We start from the raw sequence: 17,949 nt of genomic DNA, 5'->3' as shown, positions 1-17,949 counted from the left end.
TACCCTACTGCTACATGTAACTGCCATTGCTGCTGCTGTCTCACCAAAATGGAGTCTACCTTACCCTGCTTTTTCCCATCACCAGCTTCCAATTCAAAGTTTGGAATAAGTACTTCTGACTGGTATAATCTAGGTTCTATGTCCAAGCATTAGGTGCAAGGGAGCCTGGGCATGTGAGTACCTGGCATTTCAGCTTTTTTTTTTAGGAGGAAATAGACTGTATCTCCAAAGGTGGGAGTTTTACAAACATAGTTCTGGGTTTCAGACACTAGGATCGCACAAAGAATGACATTATGTCCACAACAGTGGTATACATTAAAATTATAAATACTTATTACTCTTTACTCCAGAATTCCATTGTAAGGAACTTGTCCTAAAAACATATTCTTATGACCATGCAAGAGAGTTCATCACATCATAGTCTGTAATAGCAAAAAAATTAAAATCAATAAGGGACTGGTTCAGAAAGAGAAAAACAAATACCGTATGCTAACACATATATATGGAATCTAAAAAAAAAAAAAAAAAAGGTTCTAAAGAACCTAGGGGCAGGATAGGAATAAAGACACAGATGTAGAGAATGGACTTGAGGACGTGGGGAGGGGGAAGGATAAGCTGGGACAAAGTCACAGAGTGGCATGGACTTATATATATATATATTACCAAATGTAAAATAGCTAGCTAGTGGGAAGCAGCCGCATAGCACAGGGAGATCAGCTCGGTGCTTTGTGACCACCTAGAGGGGTGTGATAGGGAGGGTGGGAGGGAGACGCAAGAGGGAGGAGATACGGGGGTATATGTATATGTATAGATGATTCACTTTGTTATACAGCAGAAACTAACATAACATTGTAAAGCAATTATACTCCAATAAAGATGTTAAAATAAATAAATAAATAAATAAAAAATAAGGGGCTGGTTAAATAAATTATGGCAGTTTTTATATGAGAATAACATGCAGCTGATAAAATATTTATTGAATGAATACTCACTGTGTGCCAGGAACCACGTTATGCACTGGGAATACCATGGTAAACAAAGTGGACAATAGTCTGAATGAGGTACCAGTATTTTTTTTAAATGCCTAAAATATATTAAGTGGTTTAAAAAATTAGTATGACTCCACTGGGAAAAAAATCAGACATTTAGGTATGTTTGTGTACATACACAGAGAAAACTATTAGTTATCTTTGGAGAGCAGGAATGGACAGGGGTACATTCTTTCTGATGGCCTGAGTTTTTTGCCTCTTTAAAATTTTAAAATAATTTTTATAATTTAAAATGGGGAAATTTTATTTTTTATATGACACAAATTGTATACCTTAAAAAAAAACCCCGAGAACCCATTGGAGACGATAGGGTTTCCTTCTGGAGTGAAGAAAATGTTCTAAAATCTAAAACAGTGGTGATTGTTAAACTACTCGGAATTTTATGGGCGAATTTTATGTATGGTATGGAATTATATCTTAATAAAGCTGTTAAGGGGGAACGGGGCAAGTGATCTGCAGGCTTACATGGGAGCCGACCTTGATTTAAGATCCAAATTATCAATAGTTTGACATCTGATGTTTTAAATTAAAAATGTAGGTGAATTTTGCCTTCTACTCTAAAACATATCCATAGTTTTAGTTCCAAAAATCTTTATAAAAAATTAGCTTGGGATGGAAGCCATTATTTATCCCCTGGCTCTCCCATCACAGAGGGTATTTTGACATAACTTATCTCAGGAGGAAAGGATTCCTTAGAAAACCAATAATAAGAATTCTGTTTCTCCCTGAATAAATAATTAATCAGCACCTACTATGTTTGAGGCATTAAGTATGTGGCTGTGTCCAGCAGGGAACTTGCAATTTTTGGGAGAAGGGGTTGAGAAAGAGAAAGTGATTTAAAAAGTATTTTTAAAGTACATGATAGAGTTTAAAGAATAATTTTTGGATTAAAAAACACTGGTGAGTCTATTCTGATAAAAACACACATTTGAAAAATAGAATTATACTTTGCAATTTGCTTTTTTCCACTTAACTATTTCCAGCATCCCCAGGGGATGTTCCTTTGGAAACATGGTGAGAGGTTTGCAAGTTCACCCCAGGATTTTCAAGACTGACACTAGTGGTGGTAAATCTGCTCTATCAGTTAGCACCTGGTTGAACCTACCTCAGTTTCCTCATCTACCAAATAGGGATAATAATAGTACCTACACCTCATAGGGTTGCAGTGAAGATTACATGAGTTAATCCATGCAAAGCACTTAACATGGTGCCTGGCATAAATATCAGCTTTTCTTACTATGTGATGCTCACCATGATTAACATGGTCAGCTCTATGTACCAAACAGTCACTCTGAATCAAAACACCAGCTCCTTGATGAGAAAGGCACAGGACCCAAACAAAGAAAGTCTTTAAGTTTTATTACTGCCAGGAAGGAAACCCTGTAAAATTAAAGTTAAACTGTGTTTCCAATTAGGAAGACAATACTATTAAGATATTAATCTCCTTTAATTAACTTATAAATCTAATGTAGTAGTTCTGAACCAGTGGTACTTTTGCCCCCCACAGGAGACATTTAGCAATACGTGGAGACATTTCTGGTAGTCACAAGTGAAGGGGCTGCTGCTACTGGCTGGCATCTAGTGGGTGGAGACCAAAGATGCTACTAAACATTCCACAGTGCACGGGACAGCTTCCCACAACAAAGAATCATCTGGCCCAAAGAAACCCTGATCTAATGCAATCCTTGATAAGATGATTCTAAAATTCACTTGGAGGACTAAATGGTCACAACAGACACAAAATTTTGGGGGAAAAAAAAGTAAGAAGAGGTATTTGCTCGAGTAGATACCAAAAAAAATATCAAACCACAAAAATAAGACAGTCAAATTCTGACATTGAGAATACACAAATCAATGAAACATAAAAGAAAACCCAGAAATAGATCCAAGTGCTTAAAATAATCTGGTATAAATAATGTGCTTCAGATAAATGGAGAAAAATAATTATTTAAGAAATGATTCCCAGACAAATGATTAAAATCATATATTATAAATTCTAATATCCAGAATGTTTCCCTCATACATCTGCAATCAGGATGCATCTAATAGTATATACACTTCATGCGGTAGTTTCTTTTTTCTTGAAAAGCCGTTCTTAAACTGACAGCAAGTCTTAGATTCAGTGTTGTCTTAGAAATAAGGCAATACATATATGGAAAATGGTAAGCATACTTCATGCTATATAAAGCATTTCAGATGAATTAAAGAACTAAATGTTAAAAATGAGATAGTCAACGAACAATAATAAGTAAATAATAGGAAAATAATCTCAGGACAGGAAATATCTTTCTAAACATAAAACAAAGAAAAAAATAAAGAAAAAAGATGCACAAATACACATGTAAAATGTAAAACTTCATTAAATAAAACATCACAAACTACAGATTTCTAAATTTAGTGCAATCCCAATTTTAAAAGTAAAAATTATTTAGAAGTTGACCAAATGATTTTAAAGTTATCTGAAAGAATAAATATGCAAAATTAGCCAGAAAAATTCTAAAAAAGAAGAGCAATGAAAAGTTTCCTCTGTTTCTTATTAAAACAGCATGTAACAAAGTCAGAATACAAAGTCCACAAATAGACACGAAGGTTATTAGTTGATAAAGGTAATATTTCAAACCACTGGGGAAAAAGGACAGATAATTCAATAAATTATGTTGGGACAACTAGCGAACCATCTGGAGAGAAAAATATTAGATTACCATTCTATTCTTTTTTTGAAACTAATTCCAGGTGGATTAATGAAAAAAAATATATTTATAATCTTAGGAGTGAGGAAAGTCTTTCTAAGTATGACAACAAAAGACAGAAATCATAAAGGAAAAGGGTGACAGAATTGACTATGTAAAAATTTAAAACTTCTGTAAAGAAAACCAAAGAAATCAAAAGTGGGGAAAAAATGTAACATGTATAACACAGGGGTAGTTTCCTAGTACAAATTACTACAAACTGGCTGGCTTAAAGCAACATCCTCTCACAGTTCTGGAGGCTCAGAAGTCCAAAATCAAGGTGTCTGCAGGACCATGCTCTCTCCAAGGCTCTAGGGGAGAATCTGTTCTGTGCCCTTCTCTTAGCTTCTGGTGTCATGAGCAATCCTTGGTGTTCCTTGATTTGCAGCTGCATAACTCCCATCGTCACACGGTGTTCTTCCTCTGTCTTCACATCTTCTTATAAGGACACTAGTCATATCGGACTAAGGGTCCACCCTACTCTCTATGATCTCATCTTCACTGATTACATCTGCAATGACTCGATTTTCAAATAAGGTCACATTCTGTAGTGGTGATGGGGACTTCAACACATCTTTTTGGAGGACCCAATCCAACCTATAAAAATTCTTTACTATGTGAGTAAAACTGAGAAATTAGTAAACACACAAACAAACAGAAACCCAATAGGATAAGAACAGGCAATTCACACACACACCCTATGTGTGTATGTGTGTGTATATGTATATATATATATATATATATACATACATATGGAGAGAGAGAGATCTCCAGTAAACATATGCAAGATGCCCAGCTCTGCTACATGCAGAGCACACACTCTGATCTCCAACCTCACTAGCTGCTCCTCCTCCCCTTGCCTTCCCCTGGGCCAGGCACTGTGGCATGCTCTAGGGCTAGATCCTGGATGCTCTTCCTCTTGTAGACTGTCAGCCTAGATGAACTCTTCTAGGTCAATGACTTTACAACCTATGTGCTAATGACACCAAATTAGTCAGGACTTCTCCCCTGGCTTCCAAACTCAGTACAAACCTTATAACTTGCGTCTCCAGTTGGCTCTCCCACAGGCATCTTAAATTTAACACCTTTAAAAGAGAACTCTTGAATCTTTCCTCCAACCCTGTTCCTCCCCAAGTCTTCCTCACTTCAATGACTGACACCAACTTGCATCCAGTTGTTCAGGCCAAAACCAGGGCATCATTTTTGATTTCTCCCTTTCCCTCATTAACCACATCCAAGGATCAGGATTTACTTTATAAAAGCCTTCCATATCTCTCCAGTCTTCCAGTTGCACCACCTACAAAGCTATAATTATATCTGGTCTGGACTACTACTGCAACTTCCAAGACTCATCTCCCTGATCCACTTTTGTCTCCTTATAGTAAGGTGAAGCTGGTTTGTTTGGGACAGTTTCAGTTTTCACTTGTTGCTTGATACCAGTTCCAGTTAGCAACCCCTTTCATTTGCAAAAGGATCCCCATTTGGATGATAAATTATATGGTCACCTTGCCTTACAGTCTTTTCCTCTCACAGTAGCTAGTCACCTTTTAAAAGTGTAAATTAGATCATGTTTTTCCCCTGCTAAGAGGAACTTATCCTAAACAAACAAACAAACAAAGGTACAAAGATTATTTATGAGGAAATTTCTCACTCAGTTGTTTATAATAGACAAAATTTAGAAATGGGAGCATAATATCGATTTATAGGAAAAGAGAAATGTAATTATAAATCTGTACAATGAAATACATTAAAAATATTGGTGATGTGTATTTATTGATGCAGAAAGAGATAAAAAGTATATTAAGAGAAAAGGCAAACTGAAAACAATGAAGTATAGCAAGACTTCATTTTTGCAAAAACATATGGGGATGACACATGGCTATGTATGAGTGCACACTGGTATTTACAAATAAAAGTTTAGGCAGGCATACTTCAAAATGTTAACACTGGTTATTTTTGGATAGCGAGATTAAGGGCAATTAAATTTTCTTCTATATACATTTCTCAATTTTTTGTAATTAGGCCAACCAAAATTATCTGAATATATTCTGCTTTTATAAGTAGGGGGGGAAAAAAAGCAATAAATATTATAAAAAAACACAGACACATTTCATCAACTTACTGAAGACTAAAGCCCAGGTTAAGAGCCAGAAGTTCAGAAACATCAACTTCAGCATTGGAGATGGGTTTCTGATTTCCTGAATTCAAGCAAGTTGTTTCCCCTCAGTCAATATTTGTAAAAAAGAAAAAAAAAATTACAAAACTTGTTTCTTTTATTCCATTGCTTGCCAAGCTTGAGAAACAGCACAAAGTGTAGCAAAAGCTATCATTTATGCTGGCATTTTCCTTGCATTGTTTCATTAAAAACCTTTTAATGGTCCTGCCAGGTAGGTATTAATGCTCTCAAATGCAAAAGCTGAGAGAGATGACAGAACTTGCCAAAGCTCACACAGCTGTTGGGGGCGGGGCGAGGCGGGGGAGTTCCTGATTTAAACAGAGGTTTCTCTGACCTCAGGGCCTTGAGGAAAAGCTGGACAAAGGCGCTTTAGGCTTTATAACCTTGCTCGAGTCTCTCAATGCCTCTGATCTTTTGTGTGGTTATCCTACCACCCTTATCTAACTTGCAAGAAAGATAAAAGGAGAACCAGCCCGGAGTTTTTAGAAAGGTGGAGTAAGTATCTGGAGAAGTATCTGGAGATTTACACTGGGTACTACTCTGGAACTTGCCCTTCATTTCTCTTCAACTCGAAAAGCTCCAAATCAAAATGCATGGTTGGGTGGTCACAAGGGAGGGTAGGGGGGCAGTTTGAGAGTGCCCCTATGTATGTGTGTGAAGGGTCACAACACACGCGACAGACTGGGATAAGGATGACATATGGGTACCTGAAGAAGGAAGCTGACCCAGGATGAGGGAAGATGGACACCACTTGGGAGCAAAGGACAAAGTTAGTAGGAAGGACAAATTAAAGGGGGATTGAGAGAAGGAGGAATAGGAAAGAGGAGGAACTAGGAGGAGATGCAGTTGGGAGTTATTCTGCAGTATTTTTTTCTTCCACCTCTTTTCTTTCTATATTCTTTCCCTTGATTATCTAAGTCACAATTAGACCTTCGATGCTCCTTTCTGTTTAGATGATTACCAAATCTTTCCAGTCCTGACTTTTCTCCAGAGTTCAAACTGAATGCAGCATTCCCTCCACCCCAAGCCTGCTCCTACTGTATTCGCTCTCATCGTCAAACATCCGTCTGAACTGTTCGCTCTCCCATTCCGTCAACCATTCTTTCATCCAACAAATATTTATTGTGGATCTAGTATGTCCCCCACACTGTCACAGCACTAGGGACATCCATTCACTTCCCAAGTTGGGTCACTTTTACCTTGAAAATCTTTTGTCTGTCCTCTCATCTAAATTCTTTACTGAAATTTATTGAGAATCCCTCTTGCTTGAACCATGGCAACATAGCACTATAAGTTAATTGGTTTTGCATGCCATTTATTCTACAGTGACCTCCTAGATTTAGCACTATACCTGCAGTGGCTCACAGTGGAGGCTTAGGGACTACAAACAATGGGAATGGGATTGGAGAAGTAGAAGCTAGATTTGTCTTGATGAAGTATTTGCAAAGGAAGAAAGGGGTTCACAAATAACATCAGTGTGACAATTCTGTTATTTCTGGGGTGTGGCTTTGGGAGGCTGGGAAGATTGTTGGAAGTCTGATGCTGGGAGTCTCCTGATAGAAAGCCTTGCCCACCTCCCATCCCTTGAGTACTCAATAGCCACTTGTTGATTATATCACCTTCTATGACAGAAGCCGCAAATGTTGTGTTCTCCATCGTATCCCCAGCTCTTAGAACATCAGGCCCATAGTAGGGGTTCAATAAATATCTGTGGAGGATTCTAGAAAGGCAGGGACCATAGATGTTTTATTCACTACCTTAGGAAGAAGGACAAAGAGCCTGAGGGAAAAAGAAATCGTGCAAGATGTTTCCCTCCCTATTCCTTTAGAGCTTGGTAAATGTTTCCTAAGCGAAATAAAACGGCCCTCCTGCACAACTCCAAAATCGGGCCCCTCGCTCGGCTGCCAGGCCCTGGAGCGCGGCCACCATCTGGCCCAGGCCCCAGCTTCCCTCCCTCCCCGCCCGGGCTCCTGTTACCTCCCTGCATACATCTGTACCCACCACAAGCCAAACAATTACACGCTCCCGCGTCTCCGCCCGGAGGTCCGGGACTACCCCTAGGACCCCGTGTGCCCCCGGGCCCCCCGGCCGCCACCCCCGCCAAGGCTCGGGGAAGCGCGCGGCCCGACCTGAGACCGCCGCCCGCTGTGGGCTCCTGCACCCCCCGCACCAGGACCTCGTCCATGTGCTCGGTGGCCACTCTCCAGCCTCAGCCCGCTCGGGCTTGAGTGCGGAGCCCGGGAGGCCCGGCCTCCCGATCCGGGCCCGCCGCACTCCTCAGGGTAGAACACGCCGGGAAGGCGGCAAGGCGGGAAGCCGTTGCAGCTGTGAGGCGCCCAGGCGCGGGCGGCGGGGCCGCCGGAGCCAGCGGGCCGGGCCGAGGGTGGCCCGAGCGGAGGCGGCGCTCCGGTCGCGGCGGGGCTCGGGGAGCGGCGGCTCGCTCACTCACCACGGTCCGACGGGGCAGCGCGCCGGTGGTCCTGGACAGGGCCCGGCGGAGCCTCCGCGCCCGGCCCGGGCGGGTCCCCCCGGAGCTCTCGGAGCCGCTGTCGTCCGAGATCACGATGAAGTCCTCCATGGCTGCGGGTCCCGGCCGAGCCAGCGCACGGGCGGCCGGCGACCCGGGAGGCGGCAGCGGCGGCGGCGACTTCGGTTCCTGCTGCTGAGGCGGCGGCGGCGGCGGCGGCGGCGGCGACAACCGGGGCCATCACCCCAACGGCCCCGCCCCTTCCCGCCCCGATCCCCGCCCCGTCGGCCCCTTCCCGCCCCTCCGGAGCCCCGCCCCCTGGCGGCGGGCGGCGGGCGGCGGGCGGCTAGCGGCTAGCGGTTGGGTAAGGGCCGCGGTCACGGTTTTTGGCGGTGGTACTCGTACTCTCTTCCCGGAAAGAGAGAGAGAAAATCAAGTCGCAGCCGGCTTGGGCCGGTGTTGGGGGCGGCCGTGCGGGACGCTGAGGCTGTGAGGGCTTCCCCTGCTGCTTCTGACTCAAGTGTGAAGTGAGGTGTGAACAGGCCTCTCTGATCCAGACGGCCTCGACATACTCACCCGAAGAGCGTCCCTTGAGGGTGGAACCTGGCCTCGGACTGGCGGGGTAGAGGGGGCCCCTACTGACTGAGGGTGGGTGAGCTGGCCTCTGACTGCGTGGGGGGAGAGAGGCCCCACTTCTTTCTGCACACGTGCAAGTACCTTTGTAGGATCAATTCCTAGAAGTGGAATTACTAGGTCGGAGGCGCTGTTTCTGTTCCGATAAATGATGCCAAATTACTAAATTGTACCAATTTGCGGTTTCACCAACAATATATGTCACTCAGGAATTTAAACTGAGATTTAGAGATTTGTTCAGTTGGTAGCAGGATCAGAGACTGAAAAAAATGCACAAAGAGAAGCGATGAAGGAGCAGACATTATGAATATTTAGATGTTATGAATAAGCAAAAAAGATATACCCAGTGGAGGGAGAAGCCGTAGGTAGTTGGTTGTTGAGCAGGAATGTTAAAATCAGGATAAGATCTGTGTTACAATAAATGGGGTATTGACCAAATCTTGCTGCCCAGGCTCTAGCAATTTGGCAAAATGTATTAACAGAGCCAAAGGAAAATGTGTTTATCGGAAAGGGGATTGGTTCCTAAAGGAATGGTTATCAGGTGCTATCTAAGCACTGCTTAGAGCAGCGATTTCCAAACTTTAGTGAACATCAGAATCACCCAGAAGGCTTGTTAAAACACAGATTGCTGGGCCACACCCCAGGGTTTCTGATTTAGTAGGTTTATGAGGTGGGGCCACCCAGTTTTCATTTCTAACAGGTTCCCGGGTGATGTTGATGCTGCTCTTTTGGGGACCATGCATTGAAAACCTCAGGTCAATGGCCAACAGATTTCAGATGTTCTGGTGGTATGTTTGAAATCATCCTTGTTGTGAAGGGATTCATTAAGTTGTTTGTCTTCACCAAATGCCATTTAACATTTAGTTTATTTAACTTCTTTTTTGGGTTTCTGTGACTCAGCACCTCTGTTACCACTTCTTTTCATTCTCCTTAGCTGACTACTGCTCCTCTAACTTACTCCTTAAATCATGGTGTTCCTCATGACCTTCGCATACTTCTCCCTACACAATCTCAACCATTTCCATGCTTTAACGATAATTTTTTTAAAATTTATTTATAATTTTTTTATTTTTTTGGCTGTGTTGGGTCTTTGTTTCTGTGCGAGGGCTTTCTCTAGTTGCGGCAAGCGGGGACCACTCTTCATCGCGATGCGCGGGCCTCTCACTATTGCGGCCTCTCTTGTTGCGGAGCACAGGCTCCAGACATGCAGGCTCAGTAGTTGTGGCTCACAGGCCTAGTTGCTCCGCGGCATGTGGGATCTTCCCAGACCAGGGCTTGAATCCGTGTCGCCTGCATTGGCAGGCAGATTCTCAACCACTGCTCCACCAGGGAAGCCCCTAATGATAATGTTTATGCTGGTGACTCCCATATGTTTATCCCCAGCCCAGCCCTGTCCTCAAAGCTCCAGATGTAATGTATCCAAATGTCTGTTGAACCTCATAGGCATCTCAAGTTGAATATGTCCAAAACTGAACTCAACCTCCATCCCCCTACCTGGCCCTCCAAAAATAAAGCCTGCTTCTTCTCTGTGTTCCCTACGTCAGTGACTGGTGGTACTACCAGCCAGCAATTGCACAGCTTTATGCTCTCAACAAATCCTGTCTCTTTTACCCCCTAAATATTTCTTGCACTCCCTTGCTTCTTTTGGTCTCTGCTCTTATGATTCTAGGCAAGCTAAGATCACCTCTAGTCTAGTCAGTAGTCATAGCCTCCTATCCAGTCTTCCTGAATCTATTCTTGTCCTATTTCATTCCTTCCTCCACACTTAGCCAGAGTACTCTTTAAGAAAATATGTAATGAACCCCTTCAGTGGCTTCCTACTAACACTATGCCTTCGTGCGCTCAGGTTGCCATAACAAAATACCATCAACTGGTGGCTTAAACAACAGAAATTTATTTTCTAATGGTCCTGGAGGCTGGGAAGTCCAAGATTAAGGTGCTGACCAACTCAGTTCCCAGTGAAGACTCTTTCCTTGGGTTGCAGATTTCTCAGTATATCTTCAAATAGCCTTTCCCCAGTGGGTGCATGCAGGGAGAGGGTGAGGGTGAGGATTAGTGGGCTTCTTATAAGGGCCCTAATCCTATCATGAGGATACCCTCATGCTCTCATGCCCTAATTTAATCTGACCTTAATTACCTCCCAAAGACCACATCTCCAGATACCATTACATTGCAGGGTTAGAGTTTCACCATATGAATTTTGGAGGAACACAAACATAACATGCTATGAACTTCTAAATATAAGGACAAATATAAATAATATGTATTTTTGTAGATTATATTAATAAATGTTATTTTATATAGTAAATATATGATATGTTTACATATAGTAAATATATGATTTCACTGTAAGTAAATTTTACCTTAAAAAAAAGAAATGGTAAAAATTTTTGAGGTTTATGATATGCATGCTATAGTGTTAAGGAGTGAAGTGTAATGAAGTCTGCAAATTACTTTGAAATGCATCAAAAATAAGATGGATAAATGTATAGAAGGATAGATGTGGGTAAAGTAAATATAATAAAAGATTAACATTGTCAAATACATGGTAGTTATATGGGTGTTCACTTTTACCTTTTATGTATATTTAGATGTTTTCATATTATGTTGAGAAAAAAATTAAGAAACAATTATAATTTTACCACTATTTTAAAAAATTAAACAAAAGAGATTATAATGAACCCCGTGTGCCCATCATCCAGCTTCAAGAATTATCAATCTTGTTCTGTTTATATTCCCACGCACTCTCTCACCTCTACCTTCCTGAATTTTTTTTTTTTTTTATGATTGTCACACACACGCATGCAGGAATGCATGCACGCACGCATGCACATACATCACGACATGAACTTTTCTTGGTCTGGCTTCTTTCTTTTTTTTTGTTTTTATCAGACATCACATTGTTTATTCTGCAAACATTTCAGTTTGTATCTTTAAAAGATAAGGAATCTACATTCAGCAAATTATTGTTGAGCACATATGCTGTACTCAAGGGATACAATAGTGAACAATATAGACATGGTCTCTGATCCATGGTGCTTATAGTTTATGGGGAAGACAATAAACTAGTAAATAATTATAGATTATGATAAGTATATAGCCAGTTTGTGAAGTCTTCACTTGTGAGATATAAATATGAAGCGATTTAATTTGTTTCCCCTATAACCATTACCACTGTCTTTAGAAATTCATTTAACTCTGTTGAACAGATTCCCTTAAGAATATTCTACTCTGGTCCCATAACTGTGCAGTCACTTTCAGTAACTAATACAGTCCCATTCCAAGTATTATGACTTAGGCCTGCCCATTTAAAATCTTTAATCTCTTATTTAATTCATAGCTCTTCCCGTTCTCCTGGTGCAGGTGGACTTGTGGCTACAACAGTTCTTAGTGGAGGGAGTGGTAATGTCACTCCCTTTCTTTCTTCTTGGCTCTGCTCCTAAGTAGGGATGAGGAGGAGGGAGAAAGAATGTTCTCTGCAGGACTGTCCATGAAGAGTTATCTGTTCTTTTTCTTCTGGTTGTTGCTACTTCAGTAACAGTTCTCCCAATGTGTCAGGAGTCCGGATTCCAGCTCTCTTACTTGGAATGGGCACATCGTTGCTCTCTGGGGCCTCCCCTGTGCACTCTCTAATGTAGGAGAGGTCAATCTCAACCCTTTCTCCCAGACATCCCCACCAGTCCCTGCCAGGGGCAGTCTAACATATAGCCTTTTGTTGTTGGGGGATCCTTGTCTGGAGGGGCTTCTTGGGGAGTGCCAGCAAGGGCCTTAAGCCTCAGCCACCTTCTGTGCTCTCCAGTTGACTCACCCATGGAGAATTTACATGCATAACTCAAGGAGGAAGGGAATGCAGGCAGCTCCCATCTTGGTGCTCTTCTCTTAGCACCAACTAGCTCTCTCCTCCCTTCCTTCACCCCTAGGGGCATCAGGGGCTTATGCAGGGAAATAGTTCCGTGACTTTCAGACAAGTTCTCAGCTTGGGGAGTGGAGAGAGGAGTAGTTTACTGCACTTTAAACTTGTGGGAAGGGAATGGGAGAACAAGATGAATGGCCTCCATCCTCTTTAGCTAGAGAGAAGCAATGGATGGTTGCCATCTACAATAAGTAATGTTCATTCATGGATATATGAACAAATTGGAAAAAAATTCAAATATCTACTTCTGTTGAAGAATTTATGATAAAGTGATTAATATTAGTAACTGACTTTCAAGCACACAAATAGTGATAAGACTTCAGGGGTACAACAGTGTTCTGATTGTATATATCTTTCTCATCAGCCATCCTGCCTGAAACTCAGGAAATGAATATGGTTGTAGAATATGAGTACACTTGAAAAGTTCCTTGTCCTTATCTGGCAACCCAGATGGATGAATACCGCCCCGAAGTTGCCTTTCTTAAAACCGTAAGTAGTGTCACTTATGGCACTTTTCTTGGCTATCCTGTATCTGTCTTGAAATAGGCTGTTTACCCAAGACTTCCAAATTTATGATGATGTCTTTTTCAGAAATTAGTATGTATGTGTATTTTTCTTTTTCCTCTGGATGACTTGTATTATTTTTTCCAGATTTATTGAAATATAATTGACATATAACATTGTGTAAGTTTTAGGTGTACAGTGTGATGTTTTTATATATGTATATATTGGGAAATGTTTACCACAATAAGGTTAGTTAATACATCCTTTATCTCACATAATTACCATTTTGTTGTTGTTGTTATGGTGAGAGCAGTAAAGCAACATTTAAATATATAATACAGTATTATTATCTATAGTCATCATGCTGTACATTAGATCCCTGGAACTTATTCATCTTATAAATGAAAGTTTGTACCCTTTGACCAACGTCTCCCCATTCCCCCCACCAACCCCCAGACCCTGGCAACCACCATTCTACTCTCATTTTCTCTGAGTTTGGTGTTTCTAGATTCCACGTATAAGTGAGATCATATAGTATTTGTCTTTCTCTGTCTGAATTATTTCACTTAGGAAAATGCCCTCAAGGTCTATCCGTACGGTCGCAAATGGTAGGATTTCCTTCATTTTTTATGGTTGAATAATATTTGTGTGTATATTTTTCAAGGTGACACTTCTTCATAGACTTATTCCCCTCAACTCATATATAAATTGGGAGGATAATGCAGTCATTTATGCCTCAAATGGGTACTCTATTTAATGAGTGCCTACTAGGTGCCAGGCACCTTGTTGGGGGCTGGGGATGCAACAGTGAGCAGGACAGCCCTGGCCTCTATCCTCACAGAGCTTAGCAGTGAAGAAGGTATCCCTTGCTTGTGAATGAAGAAAACAAATCCTGATCCCTTACTTTCTTCTTCTAAAATAATTTTTAATTAAACATTTATAGTACATGAAAAAAAATGTGCAAATGCAAATCAAAACCACAATGAGATAACATTTCACACCCATACGGTGGCTTATTATTGAAAAAAAAAAAGGAAAAACAAGTTTTGGCAAGGATGTGGAGAAATTGGAACCCTCATGCATTGCTGGTGGGAATGTAAAATAGTGCAGCTGCTGGGGAGAACAGTTTGGCAGTTCCTCAAAAAGTTAGAATTACCATATGATCCAGCAATTCGACTCCTAGGTATTTTCCCAAAAGGCTTGAGAGTGGGGACTCAAACAGATACTTAGCCACCAATCTTCAGAGCATTATTCATAATAGCCAAAGGTAGAAATCACCCAAGGGTTCATCAGCAGATGAATGGTATATCCACACAATGGAATTCTATTCAGCCTTAAAAAGGATGGAAATTATGACATATGCTACACCATGGATGAAAGTTGAGGAAACTATGCTAAATATAATAAGCCAGTCACAAAGAGACAAATATTTTATGATTTTACTTATGTGAGTTACCTAGAATAGGTAAATTCATAGAGACAGAAAAATAGAATAGAGGTTATCAGGGGTTGGGGGAAGGGAAATGGGGAGTTATTTAATGGGTACAGAGTTTCTATTTGGGATGATGAAAAAGTTCTGGAAGTTGAGAGTGGTGATGGTTGCATAATATTGTGACCGTACTGTGCCACTGAATTGAACATTAAAAATGGCTGTAATGTAAATTTTATGTATATTTTAACCACAATAAAAATATGTGAATACTTTCCTTTTATTAAAAAATTCAAACATTACAGACAAGGTGGCCTCTTTGACCACCTCCTCCATCCTGATTCCAGTTCCCCCTCTTCAGTGCTGCTGTGTTTACCCCTCTAGAGCTTTTTTTTTTTTTTTAACATTTACCTATATTCATATGTACTTATTCAAAATGACATGTATTTTCAGCTTTATCCAAAAACCATGTCTGCTTTAGTATGGAGATTTGAACCATGATTTGCAGTAAAAATGTTCTAAGCAACAGGGCTTCCTTACTTATTAATGGGGACTTTTTTAGTGGATATACATCTTTAAAAGGTTTTTTAATTTTAATTTTAATTTTTTTCATTGTGGCAAGTCAGTGCCTGCAGACCCACTTTTGTTTATGCTAAAGCTATCCAGCTCAGGTTTCTCTCCTGCCCTAGGGAACACTCTGTTCCCCTTGCTGGATTCCAGGTATAAACTCCCAGTTTTGGGTCACTCCTCGATTTTGCACTGGACTGCTTTAGTAGGCAGCCTCTCAGTGTGCATAACTTTATTTAAATCATTTTCTTATCCTTTCCTCGTTTCCATTCCAGCTTCTAGTTTGCTGAGATATCAAATAGATGTCAGAGTTTATATTAAAATTTTGTGTTACTATGTTCAAAGATGATGCATCCTCATTTTGAGAAAATTAAGGCAATTTAGAGTGGTTACAAAACAGAATGTGTAATAACATTGCACTTTGATAATATCTTTCCAGACATTTCTTTTTTTTTTAAATTTTATTTATTTATTTATGGCTGTGTTGGGTCTTCGTTTCTGTGCGAGGGCTTTCTCCTGTGGCGGCAAGCGGGGGCCACCCTTCATCGCGGTGCGCGGGCCTCTCACTATCGCGGCCTCTCTTGTTGCGGAGCACAGGCTCCAGACGCGCAGGCTCAGTAATTGTGGCTCACGGGCCTAGTTGCTCCGTGGCATGTGGGATCTTCCCAGACCAGGGCTCGAACCCGTGTCCCCTACATTGGCAGGCAGATTCTCAACCACTGCACCACCAGGGAAGCCCCAGACATTTCTTAATGTCAATACCCACAGGTGCCAACACACAATTTTATATAAATGGGCTCATACTATGCACATTGTACTGCAATTGGGCTTTCTTAAATTAAAAAAAAAAAAGTCCTTACAGTTTTCTCTGTCAGTGAATATAGATCTACAATATCCATTTTTTGACTCATGATAATATTTTAAAAATAGTATGAGATTTGCTCTTATTTTATAGAAAAGCACAAAGAAGTAAACATTCTCCCATCCCTGATAGCCTATAGGGAACAGTTTGTTAAATTAAAAGAAACAAATCTATGAGATTAGAAAATTCATGCTACGAAAAGTTACCAAATAAAAAGTGAGTGTTGAGAGCCACCCTCCCTTTCCTAGTACATCTTCCCAAGGCTAAAATGCCTTTCTTAGTTTCTTGTGAATCCTTCAAAACATACAAAATTATTTACGTATACTTATTTCTATCTTTCTATATCCTTTTTGTCTGTTTTTAACACAAAAGATCATAGTATACACAGTTATTTACTTTGCTTTTTCATTTAATATGTTATGGGGATAGTTCCCTAACTGCAAGTTATAAAATATATATATTATATTATATTATATAATATATAACATAATGCATATATTTCTGAGCTGCATAAAAAGTCATTTGTTAGAATGTGCCACAATTTATTTAATTAGTTCCCTATCATGGTAATTTTGGTTGTTCCTAGGGTTTTGCTTGTTTGTTTGTTGTGTGGTTTAGATTTTACTCCTACCGGTATAACAGTGTTGCAAGAATATCTATGTACTTATCTTAAGTCTTATTAGCATATCTACAGAGAAAATGCTAAGCATTGAGGACTGGGTTAAAGGATATATGTGTTTTACATGTTGATGGAAATTACCAAATTATTATCCAGAAAGGTTGCACCAAATAATGTGCCAACAAGAGTGTTTGAGTGCTTGTTTCTGAAACTTCCACGAGCATTGGTTATCAAAAATTTTAGTTGTTGCCAATCAAATACATTAAAATTGGTATCTTGTTCTGATTTGCATTTACTTTATTATGAAGTTGAGATACTTAAAAAATTTTCATTGGCCATTTGTAGTTTTTTTCTTGAAATTGTTCATACACATTCACTATTTTTTTTCTCCTGGGCTGTTCATCTTTTTCAATAGCTATCAGTAGAATTTGTATGAATACCTAATGTTTATTGAGCAGAGTATTACATTATTTTATAATTTATTCAACTACCTAATAATGAACACTTAGGATGTTTACAACATCATACTGCAGTTTCAAGTATTCTTACATACTTATCTGGACTAAATATTTCTTTAAGTTAGACATCTAGAAATGGAATTCCTTATTTAAAGCCAAATTCTTTGTCAAAATTTTCAAAACAATTTTCATTGTTTGATGGGGGAATGGTCCAAGTGGGAGAAAAAAAGAAACAGGAACTAAATAGTTCCTCCTAATTGCAAGGGTAATCAGCTGTAAATTAGAGTTGAACTATTAGGCTGATTGATGATGTTATCATCCTAGTTGCTTTCATCAGTAAGCTTCTTAAAAATCCTAAATCTCCGTCTCTATTTGTGTGCCCAGACCGCCTGGGAGTCTGTAAATTCTATGGAGAAAAAGAGAAAAAAATTAAACTAACTTTGTAATTTTCAAGTGAACAATAGTATTTAAAAATTGTAAGCACATTCTGAATCATTTTATGGCCATGCCATTTTAACGTTGGCTTTACATTTCTGTTTACAG

The 17,949-nt window shown here is 40.2% G+C and overlaps 1 protein-coding gene across 1 annotated transcript in view; it reads right to left on the bottom strand.

Annotated features, from left to right (window-relative positions):
- Positions 1-8,620, bottom strand: part of SIMC1 (SUMO interacting motifs containing 1) — a 97,086-nt gene extending 88,466 nt beyond the window's left edge. The window contains exon 1 of the mRNA XM_059917751.1: positions 8,404-8,620. Within this exon, the coding sequence (XP_059773734.1) occupies positions 8,404-8,532 (129 nt within the window). The 5' untranslated portion in view covers positions 8,533-8,620. The remainder of the gene's footprint in view (positions 1-8,403) is intronic.
- Between the last annotated feature and the right edge of the window lie 9,329 nt (positions 8,621-17,949).

This window comes from Balaenoptera ricei, chromosome 3 (genome assembly GCF_028023285.1).
Source record: "Balaenoptera ricei isolate mBalRic1 chromosome 3, mBalRic1.hap2, whole genome shotgun sequence".
Lineage (NCBI taxonomy): Eukaryota > Metazoa > Chordata > Mammalia > Artiodactyla > Balaenopteridae > Balaenoptera > Balaenoptera ricei.
The sequence above is the reverse complement of the archived record's forward strand: the minus strand, read 5'-3'. Positions and strand labels throughout refer to the sequence as shown.